We start from the raw sequence: 14,422 nt of genomic DNA on the forward strand, positions 1-14,422 counted from the left end.
GGTTTGCGCATCTCATAGCATTTAGTACTTGTTATTTCTCTTTCCCTCCATATATTCATCTTAGAGTACTATGCTGGGATCAAACCTAGGGCTTCATGTGTGCTAGGCAAGTGCTGCACCATTGAGATACAACCTTCAGCTCCCAAACCAAACATTTTGATATCCTGAAAAAAGTATGGGAAGTTTAGAGAACTGAATCTACATGAAACTGACATTTATTTTCTTTCTTCTTATTATTTTTTAGTGTCAATGGACCCTTCCTTCCCTCCTTCCCTCCCTCCACAGTGCTGAGAATCAAACCCAGTGCCTCACATATGCTAGGCAAGCACTCTACCACTGAGCTACCACCCCAGCCCCTGACATTTATTTTCTTTTGAGCTGTTATGAAACTAGCTTCTTAGAGTTATTTTATAGCCTTATATCCCACTTCCTAAGCCTTTACAGAATTCCTTCTAAAATACTGCACCATGGATTGTTCACTACTGATCAGTCTGCTAAAGAAAGTATAAAATTTAACTATTTTATTGGTCATTTCTCTTCTGTTTATCATGTTTTTCACATTTGTGTGGAATTATTTAACAGGGATACATATGACATTACTAAATACATTTTCTTTTTAGCCAAACTCAGTATTCTAAATTACAATATACTAAAAAGAAAAAAAACTTTGTTTTGAGTGGTAATGTGAAAGTCGATTTATTATAAGTATGACCAGTTTTTTAACAGTTTTAATTTATAATTAGTTAAATTTCTTGTGAATTTGAAACTTTAGAGGAATTATATAAATGTTTTCCATATTTCTAACTGTATAATACAGGTTCACAGTAGCTTATTTAAAAATTTTGGAGCTAGTTATGTTTTAATATTCTGAATTTTTTGGTTTTCAGAAAGGCAATACAGAAGCATATAGAGACTCTTTAAGTATATTAATTAAGGACTACATACAGTCTTAACACCTCAAATCAGATTCTACAATTGAGATTGCCATAAATTAAAAGAAAATGTTAGCTGTTTTGTAAGTTTAGGGTTTTGTAGGTTAAGGAGCAGTAGATCTTAATTTGTTCTAAAATATTGATTTTTATTTTAAATAGTTTTAAAAATCTGGTTTGGTGGTAGTTGGATTTACTATGATGCTGCTGACCACACTGTCAATTATGAGTAAGCCAGTACATAATAACAAAGACATCACTACCATTAAAAAGACAAATATTTGTATGCTCTATGAATGCAATGTTAGAATTTTACTATCCTGTATTGATTTTACTTATTCTTTCATTGCTTTCAGATATTAAAATTTATAATCTGAGAGATTATTTAACTGAATTTTATTCCAGGCATAGGTAAATTCTGTCTCAGAGCCCACAGAAATTTCCAATTTATTTGTAGAACCCTTTAAACCATGAGAGAACTGGAGAGTTTGAGAAGTTTGCAGATGTAATCTCAGATAGGCATATTTGCCATTGATCCCTCCTGAAAATCTAGAGTAGATTCACTAAAAATGACTTTGGTTTATCTAAAGGGAGAAAGGTCTGGTTTAAAAAAATTAAGTAAGCATCGTGTCCAAATAGATTAGCATCATTCAGTTTTCTTTTGTCCTTTTGCTTTTAATATTTTTAACATGTTTTCAAATAATAGTTTAAGAATTGTATGTGCTCATCTGATGAGATAAAGACAACAATGAAATTATTTACTTGTTTACAGGTACTTGTAAAATAAAAAAGTACATTCTAATAACAAGTAGAATTTCTGTAAATTTGAATATTATAGATGCAATTTAATTTGTAGGGCTGTATGATGAGGGCATCACAAATTTGATAAGCAAATGTATAAGCTCTGTTTGCATATACTTCACATCTTAAACCTTCACTTCCTTAATCATAAAATGGGGATAGTTTTAGTACCTACCTCACAGAATTCTTGGGATTAAATGAAAGAGTGAATATAAAATATTCAGCACAATGCCTGATTCAAGAAACTTTTTGTTATTATGCCCAAGTACAAAAGGTAATTTATGCCACTTTAAATTTTTCTTTTAGATGTGCTGAAAGACATTATGACACCGCCAAATTTAACTGCAGAGGTATGTATAAATGTACTGTAGTATATTGTATAACTTAAAACCAGTAGACAATATTGTACTGTCATAACAATAATGAGTTATCATGATATAAATATTTATCTTAAGGATAATCTTAGACAACTTGGAAAAACTAATTTTGCTGTTGTACTTTAGAAAAAAAGTATCATATAAACCTATCTATTGTCTGGAAGACTATAAAGTGTAGAATAGACAGGAGAAATTACTAGACTGTGTTTGTATCATAAGGAGGGGGTTTCCCTACTGTTTAAAGCATTTGATGTCAGTATGCAGTTTCAGAGAGAAAGCAGAACTACTTTTCTGCTTTGAGGAATGACTTAAAGATAGGAAGGATAAAATAACATGGATAAAGAGGAGCTATTTAGGTGAAAGCATGGAACTATTTTTTTAATTTTTTATTTGTTTCAATTAGTTATACATGACAGCGGAATTCATTGTACATGAATGGGCACTTGATCTCTGAGCCGCATCCTCAGGCCTTTTTATTATTTAGTTTGAGATAGGGTCTTGCTAATTTCTCTGATTATGCACAATATAGAGGCACATCGTTCATGCAATCATACATGTACCTAGGGTAATGATGTCTGTCTCATTCCACCATCTTTCCTACCCCCAATCTCCCTTTCCTTCCCTTTCCTCCCCTTTCCTCCCCTTTCCTCCCCTCTCCTTTCCTTCCCTCTCCTCCCTTCCCTGCCCCTCTCCTGCCTCTCCTCCCCTTTCTTCCTCTTTCCTCCCCTTTCCTCCCCTCCCTGCCCGTCCCCTCCCCTCTCCTTCCTTTCTCTCCTCTCCCCTCCTCTTCCCTCCTCTCCCTTCTTTTCCCCTCCTTACCCTCTGCGCAATCCAAAGTTCCTCCACTCCCCCACCCCCCATTATGCATTGGCATCCACATATCAGAGAGAACATTTGGACTTTGGTTTTTTGGGAATTGGCTTACTTCACTTAGCATGATATTCTCCAACTCCATCCATTTACCTGCAAATGCCATAATTTTATTCTCTTTTAGTGCTGAGTAATATTCCATTATATGTGTATACCACAGTTTTTTTTTATCCACTCATCTATTGAAGGGTATCTAGGTTGGTTCCACAATTTAGCTGTTGTGAATTCAGCTGTTATGAATAATGATGTGGCTGTTCACTGTAGTATTTTTTTTTAAGTTTTTTAGTTGTAGATGGACACAATACCTTTTAATTTTATTTATTTTTATAATTTGGTTCTGAGGATTGAACCCAGTGCCTTACATGTGCTAAGCAAGTGCTTTACCAGTGAGCCACAATCACAGCCCCTAGTGTGTTGATTTTAAGTCCTTTGGGTATAGACAGACCAAGGAGTGAGATATCTGGGTCAAATGGTGGTTCCATGCCAAATTTTCTAAGGAATCTCCATACTGCTTCGGGAACTGTTTTTTAACTGAATTTTATTCCAGGCATAGGTAAATTCTGTCTCAGAGCCCATAGAAATTTCCACTTTATTTGTAGAATCTCTTAAACCATGAGAGAACTAGAGAGTTTGAGAAGCTTGCAGATGGAAGCCTCAGATAGGCATATTTGCCATTGATCCCTCCTGAAAATCTAGAGTGGATTTTTAAATGGATGGTTTGAGAATTCTGAAGCATTAATTACCAAGAGTAAGTTTAATTTCACTAAAAATGGTTTTTTTGTGTGTGTGTGTGTGTAGGAAGGTAGGTAGGTAGAGTTAGGTTTTTGCTTACTAGACAAAGCATGCCATTGGCTGAGGTTTCTTGTTCTCTCTCTCTCTCTCTCTCTCTCTCTCTCTCTCTCTCTCTCTCTCTTTGGTACCAGGAATTGAACCCATGGGCACTTGATCTCTGAGCCACATCCTCAGGCCCTTTTATTCTTTAGTTTGAGACAGGGTCTTCTTCCTAAGTTGTTCAGGGCCTTACTAAGGTGCTGAGGCTGGCTTTGAACTTGTGATCCTCCTGTCTCAGCTTCCTGAGTCATTGGATTACAGGAGTGTACTACCATGTCTGGCAAGGTTTATCTCTAAAGAGATATTTTACAGATTTTCTTGAATGTTTTTGTGTGCCATTTAGGAAATTAAGATGAAATAATGGTCTAGTTATGCAAATGACTACGTGAAAACTGTCCCACTAACTGTATGTAATAGTAGTCATTATCTATCAGAAGAGCTTTCCTGTCATACCAAAGGATTTAATTGATCGTAGTCTCTACTATGTTATTATGACTTGAAGATTCAAGACATAGTGTTCACATATTTAGATGACATAGAATAAGTAGTACATTGGTGTCAGGATGTTTAAGGATCTTCTTAATAGATTGAAACCAATGCATATACTAAATGATAAAAAAATTTAATAGTGATATATATATATATATATAAGTCCTGTTTCTAGGCAAATTTTAAAAAACCTCAACTCTAACTTAGGGAACAGAGAAGTCTTGGATTTTTAATAATTTATGTGAAAAAACCTGAAACTTCATTTTATAACTTTACTACAATTATAATCTTTTGTAAGTAATTTTTTTTTCAGTTTCTTTTGTAAGTGCTTTTCAAGGCATGTGTAGATAACACTAAGATTTGTAAAACCATCTCTCTCTTTTTCTTTTCCTTTGGCACTGGGGATTAAACCCAGAATCACATTACTACTGAGGCACATCCCTAGCCTTTTTATTTTTTATTTTTTGAGACAGAGTCTCACTAAATAGCTTAGGGCCTTGCTAAGTTGCTGAGGCGGGCTTTGAACTTGCCATCCTCCTGTTTCAGTTTCATTTATTTATTTATTTATTTTTATATATGACAGTGGAATGCATTACAATTCTTATTACACATATAGAGCACATTTTTTTCCCCACAGCATTTTTTTTTTTTTTTTTTTTTTTTTTTTTTTTGAATTTTTAATATTTATTTTTTAGTTATCGGTGGACACAACATCTTTGTTTGTATATGGTGCTGAGGATCGAACCCGGGCCGCACGCACGCCAGGCGAGCGCGCTACCGCTTGAGCCACATCCCCAGCCCTCCCCACAGCATTTTTATTTTATGAAGTTAAAATACAGTCCTTTCCACAGTTGATTCTATTGGTAATCTATACTTTCTTTGAAATATTTTTTGTCATGATGCAGTATTATAAATATTGTTATTCATTTTTTTTTTTTGTTAGAAAATGTATTGAGAGACCCATGTGACATTTCATTTTGGATTCAGGTATACTTCTGGTGTATTGTGACCTCTGCTCCCAGTCTTACAGCAATTTCCTCCTTCATGAAGTGAGAAACATAATGCTTGGGTACTTTTAGAAGTTAGCAATAGAGTATTCTCTCTTCAAAAATTGGAAAGTTAATGAGCAATAAGGTATTTGTATTTAGTTTTTCTTTCAAACACCTAAGTTTATAATGCAACATTTCTAAAGTTTACCTACTTTTAATTAAAAATTCAGGAGAGATTTTTTTCTTACTCTGAGGTTATCTTTTTACCACAGTTGCACAGTATCCTTTTGAAGACCATAACCCACCACAGCTAGAACTTATCAAACCCTTTTGTGAAGATCTTGACCAATGGCTAAGTGAAGATGACAATCATGTTGCAGCAATTCACTGTAAAGCTGGAAAGGGACGGACTGGTGTAATGATTTGTGCATATTTATTACATCGGGGCAAATTTTTAAAGGCACAAGAGGCCCTAGATTTCTATGGGGAAGTAAGGACCAGAGACAAAAAGGTAAGTTTTTATATTCTGTTCTCCCTTTCTTCTTCTAGATCCAAGAATTTATTGCAAGACAGACTTTTTTCTTTTTCTTTTTTTCCCCTTCACCTTTCTTAAGATATAATGTGATATTTTGATACATGTATGTATTGTGAAATGATTACTACAATTGGTCTGCTCATCATATCACCTCATATAATTATTGTTTTCTCCCTATTGTGGGGAGAGCATTTGAGATATACTCTTGTAGCGATTTCTTTTCTTTTCTTTCTTTCTTTTCTTTTTTTTTTTGGTACTGGGGATTGAACCCAGGGGCGCCTAACCACTGAGCCATATCTCTAGCCATGTGGCCCCCTCACCCACATATATTTTATTTTGAGACAGGGTCTTGCTGAGTTGCTTGAACTCATGATCCTCTTTCCTTCAGCCTCCCGAGCTGCTAGGATTTCTCTTAGCAATTTTCAAATTTGTAGTATATTATTATTAACTGTAGTCACCATGCTGTTTATTTAGTCTCCAGATCTTATTTATCTGGCCTAACCGAAACTTTGTATAGTTTATGAGTAATATCCCCCTATTCCCATCTACCCCCATCCTCTAGAAAAGAGATTTTAAAAAGATAGTTGTTAATGCCTAATTTCTTTCAAAAATTTTAATCAAGTACTGCCCCACCCAACTTCTGTATGAACAAGTATCTAATTAATTTTTCAGACCATGCTGCTGTTTTTATATCATGATAGCAAATCTTACCTATTAACTTTATTACATATTGGATCTTACAAAAATCCTTATAAAGTAGCATTTTAAAAACAGCATATTGCTGGCCATGGTGCTACATGCTTACAATCACAAACTTGGGAGGCTGTGGCAGGGGCATCATAAATTTGAGTCCAGCCTTAGCAATTTAGCAAGGCCCTAAGGAACTTTCCTTATATCACAAGAAAAAATAAAATAGGCTGGAAGTGTAGCTCAGTGGTGAAGCATCCCTGGGTTAAATACCCAGTATACAAAAAACAGACAAACCAATCCAAAACACCCCTGCATATCAATCAAAAGTAAGCTTACTGTTGCTGAAGCTTGCTTGAGAATAAAATGTTTTGGGATAATTACCTGAATATGATTATTACCTGATAAAGTGTGATCATTTATAATAAAATTCATTCTTTCATGTGAATAATTATAAAATGGAGTTACAATTAATCAGAGATTCTTCAGTTTTTTAGAAAACTAAAAACCTTAAAAATCAGCAACAAATTTAACTTACTGCATTTGAGGGCGAAAAGCAAACTCTTGAGAGGTTTTTACAATTTTTCAAAGGGTCAATTTCTTTGGATGGTAAGTATAATAAAACATATTACCTTTTTAATATCCTTTGTATTAAAAAGAGTTTTTGTACGTTTCTTTAAGTAGAACAAAACCCAAACCTCTCCAGATGGAGAAAACTCATTTAGGGAGAGAGACATTAATCAAAAATTTGTTGTAGTTTTAATAATTTTATAACTAGGCAGAGTCTTCTCCAGGATAAGCCAATTTCTTCTTCATTCAGCTTCAAAACAAATAGAGGTTATCATATTCATCATTTTAAGCTGAGTAGTTGTATCAGTTTCTTTTTCACCTCTTGTTTTTTAACCATTTGTTTGTCTTTGTGACTTTCTGAGTTATATGTAAGGACGCCAAAGTACCATTTATTGGAAATAGTTCACAAAATTGGGTATTAAAAGTCGGGTAAAAAAATTTTGTTTTGGTAAAGTATAAAAGTTGTGTGATGAGCAGAACGCTAGATTTAGTAAGCTAGGAGCTTAAAAAAAAACCTGTTCATGTTATATAGCTTTAAAAAATCTGATGAAAGCCAGACATGACAAACACCTGTAATCCCAGCGGCTTGGGAGGCTGAGGAAGGAAGATCTTGAATTCATAGCCAGCCTCATTTTAGCAACTCAGTGAGACACTGTCTCTAAATAAAATACAAAAAAATACTGGGGATGTAACTCAGTTGTTAAGTGCCCCTGAATTTAATCCCTGGTACCAAATCTGATGAAAGTTTTAAGTGTTTTCCCATTAAACATAGGCATGGATACATAAAAAAAAATTTACTTACGGTTTTTAATTGTACTGAAACTTATTTAACAACATAGATCATAAAAGACACCTTCAATTTATTTGTGAGTTTTTTTCCATACAAATATCAGTGGCCACAGTATATGAGAATGATGAATAAATCAAAGTGGTATAAATTAATCAAAATTAAACTTTAGTTTTCTTAGTAGTAAATTTTAAGGAATGGGCTAATGTTATTTAACTTTTTAAAGTAACAAGTAAAAACTGTGCCATTTTCTTTGACTTTGCAACTTATATGCCATCTTTGATATCCATTCAATATCTCACAAATAAAAGAACCAAATGGAAGATGTAGAATCCTTTGCCCAATGAAAGTAAGCTTGTGTCAAGAAATAAGAGTATGTCAAGACTCTTAGATAAATTCATGCTGCATCATTTTCCTTGCCTTCAAGTTAATGAAATAATTTTTTGGCAGTATCTGCATCATTAGTGCTGTGTTATGAAGGAAAGCATTATGATTTCACATTTCAGTTTTAAAGTTGAAGAGTTAAAACTCCTTAAAAGAGTTTGAGAACTCTTGATTTAAAGTCTTGGCTTTTATGAATTTGGCAACTATTACAACAGATTTTTTCATGACAGTTCTTGCACAGACTATGATTCAAAGCTTGGCACTTACAAAGCAGTAGAATACTTTCACAACAACAGATAAGGTTTCTTTCAGGATTAATGTGAGTCTTGCCACTCTGAGGCACATGGATGAATAAAGCAGTGAGTGATGATGGCATGGAGAGCTTCTGTCTTCGCTAGTGCAGCAAAAGCAGATGTGCTGCCTGACATTGAGGTATACTGTTTTTTACAGAATACTGAGGTTTCTTCTTGGCAAAGAAACTTGGCCATTTTGAAAATGTTATCAATGTTTCCCAAAATTTTCAAAAATAACTCTTAAGATAGGCATCATTCATTGATTGTGTGACCATGTATGTATTTGATGAAAACTACTAGCTGGGTGCACTAAGAAGTCATATGCTGAAGGGAGGTGGTATTTCCAGTCATTTCATGACCTGTTTTATAGTCTCAGAAAAAAAAAGTCAGTGATAGAGGTTTTGACATCTCATTGTGATACAAATGAATATCATGTCCTATGCATTTTATTGGGTGAATTAGTCAGCCTGTAGTAGATTGAATTGTGTCTCCCTTCATGAAATAAAAATATGTGCACCTGGAAAAAAATTATAGAGGTTTTGAAACAGTATTTTTCTGTTGCAAGCTACAAACGTGCTTGACTCTTTCTGAGATGTTTGCTTTCATCATGTTCAACTGTGTGGCTTTTTGTTAGTTTGACATTAACCAGTAGCCTGGTAGGTTGCTTTATTCAAGATTTTGAGTCGGGTCAAACAAGAGTTTTGTAATGGTCTGGGCTTTTCTAAGTTGTGCTCTCAAATGTACTGTTGTCTTCTCCCTGTTCCCTTCCTCTTAAGCACACCTTTCCATCCATATGTGCATATATACTCTGTCTGATAATAAGTGCTTCTTCTGAATAGTTGGCTATAGGCTGCTGATGGTGATAATTTGCCATGTAAGAAGCATTTGGGATAATCTGTCTCATCATGTTCAAGATAAAGGTAAAATCTAAGGATGCTCAAACTTTCTCTGTTTCTATCCAGTTCAAGTTAAATCCAAGAGAAGTTTTCATAATCAAAAAGTGAAGACATACTTAATTTGTCAGAACATATTTAGTCATCACAATCTGGTAACATTGTCAGTTCTGTTTCTCTCTAGAAGTGAGGAAGGGGTGTTTAATGAAATGGCAAGAAGCCCCATGGAATATTGTGAGATAGGGTCAGAGTAAAAAGATTGCTAGAGAAGTATTTATGAAAATAAAACAAATCTTGCAGTGTCATGTGATAAAAAGTAGTAATACTTCATTAGTAGAACTGCTCTCTCTTGGCATCTCCCCCAAGAGAATGTGATGGGCTAGTAGGAAGTAGAAAATGTAGACCTATGTGGACTGCCAGGAATGTATTTGATAAAATTGTCAAGTTTATTTGTTACAAGGTATTAAAGCACAGTTAAATGGTTTTAGCTAAGTTGATCACTTTAGCTAAGTTGATCACTTTAGCTAAGTTGATCACTTTTAGTGTCAGAATAAAATAAATCATTGAGATCTACTGTTCTTAGCTCATGCTTAGTTCATATACCTAGACCATGTTTTGGATGAATTATTCACAGGTCCTGAAGAAATGTATTCCTACCTTTTATCCCTGTGTGTATATTAAAAGGCAAAAAATAAATTTGTGAGCAGATGATGTTGACTAAATTGTGTTTTACTTAATGTTTACATTTACATTTTAGTTTGAAACAGCATTAGAAAACTAGGAATAATGGATAAAACTCTTAAGATTATTGGGTTCCCCACCCCCTCTAAAGTTTCTTATTTTATAGATGATAAAATGGTAGAAAGGTAAAATATTGTCATCAGTATTATCCATATGTCAATGACTGCATTGAGAGTAAAAGTTGAGTCCCTTGCTGCATTGTTAAATTTCTTTCTACATTATCAAGTTCACAAATATTTGAACTGAAAAAGAATTTTGAGATTCTTCAGAATAATTTATGTAGACTCCTGAAAGTTTAGATAATACTGATGAAATAAGTCTATTTTGAAGGTTCCTCGTTTTATATTCTTATTTTTTAAATGTTATTTATTTATTTATATTTATATGTATGTATGTATGTATGTATGTATTTATTTAGGGGAGCATACTGGGGACAGAACTCAGGGGGCACTCGGCCACTGAACCACATCCCCAGTCCTTCTTTGTACTTTATTTAGAGACAGGGTCTCATAGAGTTGCTTAGCACCTTGCAGTTGCTGAGGCTGGCTTTAAACTCTTGATTCTCCTGTCTCAGCCTACCAAGCCGCTGGGATTACAGGTGTGCACCACCATGCCTGGCTTAAATGTTTAGTTTTTAAAAAATACTTTTTAGTTGTAGGTGGATACAATACCTTTTTATTTTATTTATTTATTATTATGTGGTGCTGAGGATTGAACCCAGCTAGGCAAGCGCTCTATCACTGAGCCACAACCTCAGCCCCCTTGGTTTATATTCTTTACAGATGCCAGAACATTTAAAGACCCCTGATTTAAGGAGAAAGAGAACAAGTTGAGGGTATTGGTCTTATAAACTTAAGGCTGTACACTTTCTCAAAATCTCTTCAATTTAGTGATATCACTTCAATTCAGTGATATCACTTGTTTGATGGTTAGAGTTCTAGTGAAATTATATATGTATGTATATATATGTTACGTACACAACAACATATATGTATATTATATATATACATAAGTATATGTATGTATATGTGTGTAGTTTGTTTATATATATTTATATTTTATATACACACACGTATATGGGGGATTGCTGGGAATTGAACCCAGGATGCTTTACCACTAAGCTAAATCCCCAGCCCTTTTTCTTCCTCTCTCCCTCCCTCTTTCTCCTCCTCCTTTTTCTTCTTCCTCCTCTTTTTTTTTTTTTTTTTTGTACCAGGGATTGAACCCAGTGTCCTTAACCACTGAGCCACAACCCCAACCCTTTTTAAATATCTTTTATTTAGAGTCAGGGTCTTGCTGAGTTGCTTAGGGCCTTGCTAAGTTGCTGAGACTGATTTTGAATTCTCTATCCTCCTGCCTCAGCCTCCTGAGCCACTGGGATTAGAGGCTGGATTACAGGCATGTACCACCATGCCTGGTTTATTCTTTTGAGGCTGGATCTCCCTAAATTGCTTAGAGCCTTGTTAAATTGCTGAAGTTAGCTTTGAACTTGACATCCTCCTGCTTCAGCCTCCTGAGTCTCTGGAATTATAGGAGTGTGCCACAATACATAGATAATCATAAATATGATTATCCAAAGTAATTTTATTCTTAAAACATCTGATAGTAGATTTATTCACTTCTTATCAATATTTCCTTTTAGGTTGAGCTTGTGCATTCACATCTTTTTTAAACTGTGAACCACTGTTACAGGAGATGAATACATGTTATCTATTTTACAGTTTGTATAGAATTAATTTCATTAAAACTGTCTTAAATGTTATTTTACTTATATCCTTAATTATAGAGAAACATAAGAAGCTGAAGAAAGTTGTGTTCTTGTGACATTCGTATGGGAGCAGAATCTTTTTTCAATTTGTTTTGAAGAGAAAGGAGATAGTTTTCATGAAAATTTGTAGACTTTGCAGAGACTCTCAAAATATTCTGACCTATTACAGTCTAACCCAGTTATGACATATCTGCAGCATGCAGTGATGTAAATTACATGGCAGGGTCTTGGGTGCAAGCTGACCACAAAATGTAGCATTATGTTAGGAGTGTCTAATTAGTACTTGAAGCTGTGACTTGTTGCAGGGAAGTCAAGCAATTGATACCTTCTATAAAGAAAAAATTTCTGGGCGTGAGGTAACTGCTCAAGGGAAGGACGACCCCTTTTCAATACCTTTTAAGAATGAAGGTATGTTAGGCTTCCTTTGGGGTTATTCATTTGTATATTTGATATTTGACTTTATGAGTATGCTAAATTATCCAAAAGCAAACCATTTATGTTTTTTCCCCTCCCCCTCTAAGAAAGCATGTTTCAGGATTCCCATCTCTCCTGTGCCCAACACTGTGTGCATCTACACTTAATTTGTAGTATTATAAAAGATAAGTCCCATTTATTGTCAACTATGAAAAAAGAGTTAAAGCATGTTAAGAATGCTGGTAAGTATATTGTTTGGAATGATTCCTCAAATTTCCAACTTCAAAGAGGTTAATTTCCATTTTATGACAAACCTACATAGAATCACTGCTATTTTCCTCTTTTACCTTACCACCCTCCCCCACTTCCAGAATAGTGGCAAGTAAGCATTAATATTTATTTTCTTTCATTAAACTTTTTTTGGGAGGGAATCGGGCTGCTTTCATTTTCTTTGTTTCCAAATCAGTTATTAGAGAAAAAGTTCCTATATATCATGAACTCTGTATATGAGTTCATCGATCCTACCTTTAATGAAAATTTAAAGAAGAAATTTTTTAGTTTTCCTGGGGGATGAATTTTTATGACTTAATTTCATAATCAAGTTTCTTTTTTCTAATTGGTTTACTAAATTTTCCTATATTGTAACCTAATGAACTTTTTGTATTTCTTCATTTGAAACACATAAGGTGTATTGTTTTTTTAAAAACTCCTAATGTGACATTATTTTTTAAAAGATATTTATTTTTTAGTTGTAGTTGGACACAATATATTTATTTTATTTATTTATTTTTATGTGATGCCGAGGATTGAATCCAGGGCCCTGTATATGTGAGGTGAGCGATGTACCTCTGAGCCACAGCGCCACCCCCTAATGTAACATTTCTTATTTTTCCTAACATTAATTCTGCTGGGCCAAACTGTGTTCCTGTGATACATGCTATTTAAATCTGTTATCCATTCTGTAGATTCAGGGAACCACAGAATTTTTATACCTGAAGGATCTGATTATTTAATTCAAAACTATTCTAATATAAATAATAAACAGATCTGCAGAGTAGTCTGCCCTTAGTCAAAATCTTTTTATCAAATAACTCAAAACTATATCTCTTAGTTAACCTCAAACCCAGTGTTCTTTCTGTTGTCTAATTTTTTTCTTAGTTATTTCTATCGCAAAAGTAGAAACTGAAACTTAAAAAAGAAAAAAATAAAGTAGTTACCTTACAATGTATGAGGACTTTTTCAGTTTCAAGTTGCAGAAACCCAACTCTCCAAGTAAGCTTAAACAAAAGGAGACATTTATTAACTTATATAACTTAAAAGCTTTGGCCTAGATTTAGATGCTAAACAGTTATCAGGAGTGTCTTTCCCTTCCTTGCTCCCTCCTCTTCTCTCTTCTGTATATACTTCATGTAGGCTCTCTCTGTAAGTAATGGCAGGGTATTGTTCCTTGTAGCTTTAGGCTTGCATTCTAACTACTTCATCAACTGCAACAGGAAGAGACTACAACTTGAGCGAAAATTTCTCAGTTAAGTTATAATTTTCCTGGACTGTGCATGTGCCCATTTCTGAACCAAATATTCTGACCAGAAAATGGAATTCTCTGATTAGGACAAGTATCTGAAGGTTAAGAAAAAAATTCAGCATCCCTAAATCACGGGGAGAATGATAACTTCCCAAAAAGCAGGAAGAAAAGATGCTGGGCAGAGATGTCTGCTTCACAGTTAATTGTGAAGGATTCTGTGGATAATGCAGCACTATTTTAATATGGAACTCATAATTACTTTCATAGAACTGGAGCATAATAATGCTCTAAACTTTGAAGATTCTTCATAGATGTGAAAAATAAGAGCTTAACAAGGGTATGACCTCATTCAAATCACATAGTTAATACACCTGCTGTTCGTAAGTAAGGACTCCTGAGTAAGAGATTCAGACTCATTCACATTTAGGTTCAAATCCTGGTTTTGAGTGAGGTAATTACATGCAGTTAGACTGTTTTCTTATCCTTAAAATAGAGGTGATAACATCTTGTTGAGTTAGAGTTAGGAGTATATGTAGAATATT

The 14,422-nt window shown here is 34.3% G+C and overlaps 1 protein-coding gene across 1 annotated transcript in view; it reads left to right on the forward strand.

The window, feature by feature from the left end:
• The window catches only part of Pten (phosphatase and tensin homolog), a 60,067-nt gene that overhangs the window by 23,271 nt on the left and 22,374 nt on the right, over positions 1 to 14,422 (forward strand). Inside the window, exons 3-4 of the mRNA XM_046456813.2 lie at positions 2,037 to 2,080; positions 5,559 to 5,797. Coding sequence (XP_046312769.1) covers positions 2,037 to 2,080; positions 5,559 to 5,797 — 283 coding nt within the window. The remainder of the gene's footprint in view (positions 1 to 2,036; positions 2,081 to 5,558; positions 5,798 to 14,422) is intronic.

Source organism: Marmota monax, unplaced genomic scaffold (assembly GCF_021218885.2).
Source record: "Marmota monax isolate L192 unplaced genomic scaffold, Marmota_monax_Labrador192_F-V1.1 WCK01_AAM20220418_F8-fsc00166, whole genome shotgun sequence".
NCBI classification, from domain to species: Eukaryota; Metazoa; Chordata; class Mammalia; order Rodentia; family Sciuridae; genus Marmota; species Marmota monax.